The 10497-nt window shown below is 59.6% G+C and overlaps 1 protein-coding gene across 1 annotated transcript in view; it reads left to right on the plus strand.

Annotated features, from left to right (window-relative positions):
- The window catches only part of LOC105526856, a 4128-nt gene extending 131 nt beyond the window's left edge, over positions 1-3997 (plus strand). Inside the window, exon 2 of the mRNA XM_011962957.1 lies at positions 34-3997. Within this exon, the coding sequence (XP_011818347.1) occupies positions 374-2278 (1905 nt within the window). The 5' untranslated portion in view covers positions 34-373 and the 3' untranslated portion in view covers positions 2279-3997. The remainder of the gene's footprint in view (positions 1-33) is intronic.
- The last annotated feature ends 6500 nt before the right edge of the window (positions 3998-10497 follow it).

The following is a 10497-nucleotide window of genomic DNA, read 5'->3' on the forward strand; positions in this document are numbered from 1 at the left end:
AAGCGGCGGCTGCCACCTCCCACGCCCCTCCAGGTGCAGTCGGCGCCGCCCCCCTGCACCTGGTCGCGGTGCCGAGTCACTCAGGCCTGTGTCAGAGAGGGAGGGAGCTACCCTGGAAAGCAGACACGTAAGCCCCCTGCGGATCCAGATCCTCTGGAGAGGGGTCCCGGGGGAAGGTCACTGCGTCCAGCCGGCCAGCAGGCAGCTAGAGCCCCCGAGGCCCGAGCCCCACTCCAGCCTTGCCACATTCACCGGAACCGGGACTCTAAGCCCTGCAGGTGGCTTTCCAGGGTTGCATTGATACCGTGCGCTGCAGCCCACCCCTATCTCGGGCTCCCTGCTGCTCCAAGATCAGCGCCGAGGGGGCGGCACCATGGCCATGAGCATTTTGCAGGACTGGTGCCGGAGCCTGGACGTGGACGCGCACAGGGCCCTGCTGGTCACCGGCATCCCGGAGGGCCTGGAGCAGACGGATGTTGAAGCCGCCCTGCAGCCGACCCTTCTGCCCCTGGGCACGTTCAGGTTGCGACACATGAAGGGCTTGATGAATGAGAAGGCCCAGGCCGCCCTGGTGGAGTTTGTGGAGGACGTCAATCACGCTGCCATTCCCAGGGAGATCCCAGGCAAGGACGGGGTCTGGAGGGTTCTGTGGAAGGACTGTGCTCAGGACACGAGGGTCCTGAGGCAGATGAGACGCCTGCTGCTGGATGACGGACCCACGCAGGCCGCGGAGGCTTGGACCCCCGGGGAGGCGCCCACCCCTCCAGCTTCGGAGACCCAGGCCCAGGATTCTGGGGAAGTGACAGGGCAGGCTGGCTCGCCCCTTGGGGCAGCCAGGAACGCAAGGAGGGGCCGTCGGGGTCGTAGAAACAGAACCAGACGCAACAGGTTGACCCAGAAGGGAAAGAAGAGAAGCCGAGGAGGGCGGCCGTCTGCTTCCGCGAGGAGTGAGGCTGAGGACTCTTCCGATGAGAGCCTGGGCATCGTGATCGAGGAGATCGACCAGGGTGACCTGAGCGGAGACGAGGACCAGAGTGCGCTGTACGCCACGCTCCAGGCGGCTGCCAGGGAGCTGGTTAGGCAGTGGGCGCCCTGCAGCTCGGAGGGGGAAGATGGTCCCCGCGAGTTCTTGGCTCTGGTCACTGTCACCGACAAAGAGAAGAAACAAGAGGCAGAGAAGGAGCCAGCTGGGGCCGAATCCATCCGCTTGAACACCAAAGAAGACAAAAATGGCGTCCCCGACTTAGTGGCCCTGCTGGCTGTGAGAGACACCCCGGACGAGGAGCCGGTGGACAGCGACGCTTCGGAGAGCGACTCGCAGGAGAGTGGGGACCAAGAAACAGAGGGGTTGGATAATCCTGAGTTCGTGGCCATTGTGGCCTATACCGACCCGTCGGACCCCTGGGCCCGGGAGGAGATGTTGAAAATCGCCTCTGTTATCGAGTCGCTAGGCTGGAGCGACGAGAAAGACAAGCGAGACGCCCTCCGACAGGTCTTGTCCGTTATGTCCAAGGACACTAACGGGACCCGCGTGAAGGTGGAGGAGGCGGGCCGCGAGGTGGACGCCGTGGTCCTGCGCAAGGCCGGGGACGACGGGGACCTCCGGGAGTGCATTTCCACCTTGGCGCAGCCAGATCTCCCTCCCCAGGCGAAGAAGGCTGGGTGTGGCCTCTTCGGGGGCTGGAGCCAGCACGGTGAGGACGAGGGGGGCCTTCTGGAGCTGGTGGCGCTCCTGGCTGCCCAGGACATGACGGAGGTGATGAAGGAGGAAAAAGAAAACGCCTGGGAAGGCGGGAAGTACAAATACCCCAAAGGCAAACTGGGGGAGGTATTGGCGCTCCTGGCCGCCCGGGAGAACATGGGGTCCAACGAGGGGTCAGAGGAGGCTTCGGACGAACAGTCCGAGGAGGAGTCGGAGGACACCGAGAGCGAGGTGTCGGAGCCCGAGGACAGGGCGTCCAGGAAGCCCCGAGCCAAGAGGGCGCGCACCGCCCCCAGGGGCTTGACTCCGGCCGGCGCGCCCCCCACCGCGTCCGGGGCCCGCAAAACCCGCGGGGGCGGCCGAGGCCGAGGCCGGGGCGTCACTCCCGAGAAGAAAGCCGGGAGCAGGGGCTTGGCCCAGGACGACGCCGCGGGAAGCCGGAAGAAGAAGGGGAGCGCGTGCGCCGGGGCCAATGCCAGGGCAGGCGAGGCCAAGGGCCAGGCGCCCACTGGATCCAAGGCCGCACGCGGGAAGAAGGCCCGTCGGGGCCGGAGGCTGCCCCCCAAATGCCGCTAGTGGCCCCCCAGGAAGCCGCCCAGGCTGCGAGCAGGCCCCGCAGGGCGCCTGCCCAAGTGTGGCCCCCGCCCTCCCCTTCCCTTTTCCTGCCCTCCGCAGACGTGATCTCCTCGCTTCACCGCGCGCCCGGGCCGTATTTTGCCGGCGTCACGTTCCCCTCTCGGGCCCTCGTGGGCTCGGGGCGCCAGCGATCCCGACGGAGGAAGCCCGGATGGGAGGAGGAAAGAGAAGTGGGTGCCCGAGGCAGCAGCCCAGGGTCGAGATGGGGACGCGCTGAGTGGACCAGGGTTAGGGGGCCCAGGTCGCCCCCGGAGGGTGTGTGTGTGGACGCCGGGCACCTGCAGAGGCGAGCAGGGCTCTTCATGGCGCTCTCGGGGCCTGCGCCTGGCAGGGACTGTGGGCGCTGTCGCCCCTTTACCCCAGTCTGACTCTGCCCTGGGTCTGTGGTGGAGGCTTGGTCACCAGCCGCGCAGCAAGTGTCAGGGCGCAACTCTCAGCCAGGGGAGGCCCCAGCTCCCAGCCAGGGGAAGAGATGATTCCAGAAAGGAAAGTCTGAGAGATAGAAGGCAGTTGGGAAGGGGAGGAGGAGGAAAGGGGAGAGGAACGGTGGGGGAAGAGAAGGAAGAGGAGTGGGAGGAGGAAGAGCAGAGGGAAGACACATGCCAGCCCTGCCCACTGGGAAGCCCCTGATACACAGGAACCAGCTCCAGGCCAAGGCCACCTGCCCCTGACCACAAGTTGAATTTGTCACTCAAACTGCAGTGTTTCCCAACGTTCTAATTATTTGCGGAAGTGTTCCATTTGGGGTAATTCACATAAAATCCAGAGTTTTGGCTCTTCTGGGCTGAGTGGGCCCTTGCCCCCTCCCATAGGTTGTGGCTCCCCTGGTCCCCCCCTATCCTCTGGAGCTGGCCCACTGCTCAGCGCTGGCCTTGCAGCCCTTACTAAAGGCCTTGAAAATGCCTGGGTTCACCCCCTGAGTGAATTAAAGGCCAGAGGGGCCTCTGAAGGGCACTGTGAGGGACAGAGGCTCGCCTGGGCAGTGCAGAAGCCAGCCACCTGTCCCTCCTTACAGGGGATGAAATGACCTGGGGAGGAAACCCCAGCCCTTCCCCGGAGGTTCCAGAGTAGGCGGCCAGTGCTGTGAGGCTTCACCACCTGCTGTCCCAAGCAAGCTTGAGTTGTGTGTGAGTCCGCGCGCTGCTGTGCTGTACCGTATGCTTCAGCTCCCCACCCCCTGCTGAGCTTGATTTTTCCCTAAATATCAGTCTCCACGGGACCCCACATTCGTTCGTGCCTTCTTGTCCTTGGGGCAATGTGTGTATTTCCTCGTCCCAATTTCCATCCCTTGGCAGTGAGGAGCCCATCGTGTCAGGGGGCCCTGCCCTGCTTGTCCCTGGGAAGGAATAAGGGGGCCTGGGTGTGACCACAGAGCCCGGACCAGACTGTCCCAGTCCCATGTCAGGGACACCCAGATGCAGATGCTGTCTGAGACCTGCTGCAGGGCGTGGGTGCTCCTCCCTGCCTGGAGGCTGTTCCTGGACAGCGACCCACCCACTGAGGACCAGACCAGGTGCGCCTAGAGCTGGGCACAGCAGCCTGTGGTGTTGCCTGTGGGTGGGGAGGGCCCCAGGTGTGCTTCTCCCGTAGTGGTCCTAAACTTCTGTCCCTGTGCTCTGTGTCACCTGGATCATCCAGTAAAGTGAAATTCAGCACTGTGCTCTCTCTGTGCTCTGGGTGATGGGACAGGGGGAGTGTGGGAGCATGGGCCACAGATGTCCACAGTCTTGACTGTGGTTTGCCCAGAACACCTGGGAACTGTCCTGTCACTAGTTTACATACACTGTCCTTTGCTGCTTCAGGCTCCCTGCCTGACTCTCCCTACCCAGCAGTATCATTTCACCCCTTGCAGATCTGAGCCATCTTCTACTCCCACCCTTGACGCCTCCCCACTTCCAGCCTCAGGCCTCAGCCTGAGCTCAGAAGCCCCCCGGACATCCATGGAGACCCTGCCCGGCCAATCGCCACCATAGCTTCCACCCAGATACACTCTGTGAGGCCACAGCTGCATGTACCCACTCCCCAGCCTCCACCCCTAGCTTGCGCCCTGGACCTCAGCCTCAGCCTTCCATCCTACCTGAGTTTTCTGCCTCCCTGCATCCCGTGTCCCCCCACCACACATGGCCGCCAGAGGTGTCCTCTCAGAAGTCACACCGGGGGTCTGTTCAACTGGGGTCTGTTCAACAGCATCCTTTGTTCAACTAGGTAATCACACGGGGCAAATTGGATTTAAATGTAATTAAGATTAAATAAAACTACACATCCATGTCCTCAGTCTTCCCAGCCACATTACAAGTGCTCAAGAGCCACATGTGGCCAGTGGCTACCACATTGCACAGCACTGGTACGGGACATTGCCACCATTGCACACAACTCTCCTGCACAGCTCAGGTCTACACACTCTACCCCCATCTCACCCTCTGCCTCATTTCCCACTGCCCTCTCTGTGTCTCCTGTGGCTTCAGCCACCCAGGTCTCCAGGGCACACCAGGCATATTCCTGCCTCAGGGCCTTTGCACTGCTCTTCCTGCAGCCTGGAGTGCCTTTCCTCAGACTATAGGCGTGGCTCCCACCTTCGAGACATTCAGACCTTTCTTCAAATGTCACATTCCCAGGGAGGGCTTCCCTGACCACCTATAAAAATGTAACCCTTTCTCGCAGGCCAGGCACGGTGGCTCACGCCTGTAATCCCAGCACTTTGGGAGGCCGAGGCGGGTGGATCACAAGGTCAAGAGCTCAAGACCAGCCTGGCCAAGATGGTGAAACCCTGTCTCTACTAAAAATACAAAAATTAGTCTGATGTGATGGTACACACCTGTAATCCCAGCTACTTGGGAGGCTGAGGCAGAAGAATCGCTTGAACCCGGGAGGCAGAGGTTGCAGTGAGCCGACATTGCGCTGCTATGCTCCAGCCTGGGTGACAGAGCAAGACTCCATCTCCAAAAAAAAGTAACCCTTTCTGCACTTCCTCCCTTTATTTTTGAGCTATGACTGCCCCCAGGTACACTCATTAGCGCAGGACTGTACTTGTCAGGGAGGTTAACAGAGGAAATTGGTGACTGGGGTATTGCAATCAGGAAGTGCAAAAACGGGGAGGTCGGTTTGTCCCAATATTAGCAATGCAGGGAGCTGCTCCCTCTCGAGGGCTGGAGGAGCCACGTGGGAAATGCTGCTGGTCAGAGCCCCGGTGTAGGACTGCCAAGTTCCACGCACGGGGCCGGCTTGCTTGAGGCGGGACCTGGGAGCCCCTGGTTCATCGCAGTGACCGTCAGCTGCTGCTGCCACCGCAGCCCTAACATTCCCCCACATGGCGTCCCTTTCCTCCTGCTTTCCAACTCCCCCCAGCGCCCCGTGGTCTCGCAGCAGCAGCAGCCCCTGCAGAGGACCTTGAGCTGTGACTGTGGGGACCTACGCGGCATGGGGGCAGGTGGGCGTGGCGGGGAGAGGCGCCGCAGAGCGGCTCAGGGCCAGGTCCGCAGGGAGAAAGCGGGTCTTGGCCTGTACCGTTCGTGTCCACAGCCCCAGCACCGTGCCTGGCACGCGGCGGCTGCTGTTACTTGTTGAATGACTGACTGTCGGAATGAACCACGCGGACTGGGGGAGTCAGACCCCAGACATGCCTGGTGGGGAATGTGCTGGAAAGGAACATTGTTTTCATTCCCTCATTCGCGGAGGGAGTGTTCCCGAGGGGATGGGGAGGAGCGTTTGCGATCGAAGAAGCAGCTGCATAAAGGCCTTGAGGTCCCGCAGGGAAGGGTCCCGGCGCACAGAGACCAGCACAGGCGGCAGCAGCCGGTCTGTCCCGCGCGTGGAGCCTCTGGCGGCAGGTGGAGCGGAGCGCGGCTGCCCCCTCCTGAGAGAGAAGGCGACAGTCCGGGAGGAGCCCGCAGCGCCATCCGCGTAGTCCATGAGATTTATCCTGGGCAGGTGCGTCCCAGGCCCTGTTCTAGGTGCAGGAAACAGGACCCTCCCGCAGGGCGCAGGCAGTGGGGAGGCTGGGGTTACGCTCCCTAGATGAGGACGAAATCCATGCATTAGGAGATGAGACCTGATGGGGACAAAAGTCCGGCAAGCAGGGGTCCGAGGAGGGCCGGGACAGGAGAGGGTTTACAGTCGTCATAAACGGGGCGGCCTGGGAAGCCCTCACTGAGAAGATGACAAGTGTGGCGCGATCACAGCTCACTGCAGCCTCGAACTGCTGGGCTCAAGCGATCCTCCCACTTCAGCCTCCCTCTGGAGTAGCTGGGACCACAGGCACGCGCCACCAAGCCTCGCTACTTTTTGTGTTTTTTGTAGAGACGGGGTCTCTCAATGTTGCAAAGACCCGAAGGAGGTGTGGCCGGCGGATGCCTGGGGGAAGTGCATGACCGGGCTGTAGGAAGAACCAGGGCAAAAGCCCCAAGCCAAGGATATGACTATAGGGGCTTATTAGCGTGTAATTACTGCCCCTCCCGTGCTAGGCTAAGTGCTGCTGGAGCGGAGGCAGTGACGCCAAAGAAGGCCGCCTGCCTCCATGGTGGTCGCTGTCTAGCTGGATTTTCACCTGAGGCAGCAAATGAGCATGAAGAGGTCGCTGGAGTAGGGCGTGCAGACTGGCAGGGCCTTAGGGCCTCGTTAAGCGCTGGGGAGCCATGGGAGGGATTTGAGCAGGAGAGGGAGAGGTTTGTGCTTTAGGTCTGCCGTGTACAGGGTGCAAGGCTGGAGCAGGAGGAGGCTGGGGCAGGAACCTGGCGGACAGGCCTGAGGCTGGACCGGCTCAGGGTAGTGGGGATGGCAGGAAGTGGGTGAAGAGTTTTCAGGAGCGTGATTTCAGCTGACCAGGTGACTGGCAGGCTAAGGTTTTGTGTGTGTGTGTGTGTGTGTGTCTGTGTGTGTCTGTGTGGATCTGAGGGTGGACACATTCGAATGTATATGTCTGTGCGTCTTTATTTGGTTCTGTAGAGAGGAGGGCAGGATGAAGGAGGGAAGAGGATGAAGGCAGGTTTTCACCCCCATTTCCCAGATAGAGAAACCGAGGCTCAGAGAGGCAAGGAAGGGAGCTCCAACCCACTTTGGTCTTACTCTACGGCCCCCTCGAAAAATCGGCCCTCCCGGTCCCAGGGGAGGGACGGAATGATCCTCCCCCGAGGGTGAGGCCAAGGTATCCTGGGGTCCAGACCCCAGACCCTCCCTCACTCCTTCCCTTTTTCCCCTCCCCCCGCCCCCTCCCCACCGCGAAGCATCCTGGGGTCCAGATCATTTCCTCTAGAGGCTGAACGTGTCTGGGCCCCTCCGCCTGCTTAAGCTGGAGATGAGCGATCCCCAGACTCCTGGGAATGTGGCCACGTCCTAGAACTTCCAGGAGGGAAGAGGGGCCGCAGACTAGGACCTTTCCCGTTGCCCCCACAACCTACCACTCCAGAGCGGGCGAAGAATCCAAGCGAGTTGCGGTGCCCGCTGATTCCACCAGGAGGCACCCCAGTTCCGCCGTTTAAAATCATGCGGGCCATGGCGCTTCCCCAGCGCTGGGGGTGCTCTGGGCACTGGCACAGCACCTTAAAGGGACTGGCACAGCGCCTTAAAGCGCCTTAAAGCGGACTTTCCTGCAGGACAGCGGTTCTCAAAGTCAGGTCCTGGTCCAGCTGCGTCAACGTCTCCTGGGAACTAGATACACATTCTCGGGCGCACCCTAGACCTACAGAACCCCTTTAGGGGTGGGGCCCAGCAAGCTGCATTTTCAAAGGACCCCTAGGCATCTGCGATGCGGGACCAGTTTGAGAACCACGGCTGTGGGGTCTGATGGTCTCTAGGACCCCTAGGGTCACGGTTGTCAGCCCCGGCTGCCCATTGCTTGGAATCACCCGGGAACCTTTAGGGACTGTTGCTGCCCCAGCCGTGCCCTGCACCATTCAGAGATTCTGAGAGCAGCTCCCGTGTGCAGGCTGGACATGGGCTCTGGGTCTTTCCAGGGGCAGCCGGGATGGGGACTGCTGCCCTGGGGTCCCTGTCAGGGCTGAAGTGTGCAGTGAAGAGCTGGTCGCCGCTGATACGTAGCAGAAATAAGACGAGATGACCTCACAAACACATCACACCCTCTTCAGTCCCCTGGGCAGTGCTGGGAGGAAAGTTCTGCTATGATCCCCATTTCCCATGAGGATGTGGAGGTACTGAGAGGTCAAGTAATCAGCCCAAGGTCACACAGCTTGCAAGGGGCAGTGCTGGGGGAGTCAGGCAGTGGGGCTCCAAACCCGTCCTCCCATCTCGAACCATTTCCTCTTTTCTTGTCACACCCTGTGAGCCTGGAAGAGCCAGAAAGCACCCCCATCCCTATCTCAGGGTAGCATCTCTCCCCTTCATGTCTGTGTTCTGGAATCACCCGTGGCCTCTCATTTTTCTCTTTAATGACAGTGAGGGGTGGCTGGACTAGTCCAGATGAAGGCTGATTTGGAGTCAAACCTCTGGTTTCCTGGGGCATTTGAAACCATACCCCAGAGGCATCAACTGGCTACCTCAGGGGAAGTGGCCCTGCAGACTCCATTTGAAACCCCCTTGATTTGAAAATATTGGCGCCTCTGCTAGCATCTCACCTCAAGTTACCCAAGGGCTCCTTGCACCCCTGGGGCCTCGCTGGATGTCACACTGAAGATGCTGGGAATGGAGTGCAGAAAATGTTATGTCCACTCAAGGGGAAAACAGAGACTCTAGTGGGAGACAGATTTGCCCAAAGTGTCGGGGATACTCAGAGGGGGTGGGAGGATCAAAACCTTGTGTGTGATTGACGCACGTGTCTCTGAGTGTATGTGGGTGTGTACACTTGGGGGTGTGTGTGTGAATCCATGTCTGAGGGTCCCAGTGTGCATACAAGTGTGTGCTCTCCCCTCAGCCATTAGGGTGTGTATGGGTGTCTGTGTCTGTGTGAGTGAATGTGTGTGTGCATGAGTAGGTGTATATGTCTGCACACAGCGTGGGTGTCTGTATTGATCTGTGTTTGTACATAGGCTTGTACGCATGTGTGTGTCTAGACTGATGAGTCTTGGAGCATGGTGTTTAAAATTGTGGGTTTAGGAGTTTGTGGACACTTTTTCTGAGACAGAATTTTGCTCCTGTCGCCCAGGCTGGAGTGCAATGGTGCAATCTCAGCTCACTGCAACCTCTGCCTCCCAGGTTCAAGCAATTCTCCTACCTCAGCCTCCTGAGTGGCTGGGATTACAAGCACCCACCACCACACCTGGCTAACTTTTGTATTTTTAGTAGAGACAGGGTTTTGCCATATTGGCTAGACAGGTCTCGAACTCCTGACCTCAGGTGATCCACCCGCCTCGGCCTCCCAAAGTGCTGGGATTACAGGCATGAGCCTTGGCGCCCAGCCTGTGAAAACTTTTCTGTGTGCTGCTGTGTGTCTGTGTATCTGTGACTCTGTGAATGTATGTGTCTGTGGCATGCCAGCACGTGTATGTTTGTGATTGATGGGGAGGGGTCTCTGGCCATAATGTGTGTGCATGTCTGTGTCTATGGGTATGTGCATCTGTGAGCCCTTGTACGGGCCATGGCTTGTGCGTGTGTATGTGTCACTGAGGGAGAGAGAACAGTCCTCTCACGGGGTGGGCAGATATGAATTAAATCCACACCCCTCACTTTGAATCTGATTTGGTTCCGTCATTCAGGGCCCAGCCCTACCCGCACTGTCTTCCTTCCCACCCAAGTCACCCTGGTTCCAGGACCAAGAGACAGAGAGATACGCTCAGCTGGTTTCGGGCAGGATTTATTGGAAAAGGCCATAGCATGCCTCCTAACTGAGCCCTTGAGACAGGGCTCCCCTGTCCCAGCTGTCTGAACCTCTCCTAACGTCTCTCACCATCTCCGCTTCTCCTATATCCTCCCACCTTGCAGATCCCCAGCAACATGAGGCCTCCCTGGTCTATGAGAAGCCGTCCTCCCACCCTCAGCCTGGCACCCAGAGCCTCCTCCACAGACGGCTCCAGAGATGTTCCCCGCTGTATTAGTCCGTTCTCGCACTGCTGTAAAGAACTACCTGAGATTGGGTAATTTATAAAGAAGAAAGGTTTAATTGGCTCATGGTTCTGCAAGGCTGCGTGGGAAGCATGCTGGGGAGGCCTCAGGAAACTTACAATCACGGAGGAAGGTAAAGGGGAAGCAGGCACGTCCTATATGGGCTTAAC

The sequence above is a fragment of the Colobus angolensis genome, unplaced genomic scaffold (genome assembly GCF_000951035.1).
Source record: "Colobus angolensis palliatus isolate OR3802 unplaced genomic scaffold, Cang.pa_1.0 Scaffold60, whole genome shotgun sequence".
Classification (NCBI taxonomy): domain Eukaryota; kingdom Metazoa; phylum Chordata; class Mammalia; order Primates; family Cercopithecidae; genus Colobus; species Colobus angolensis.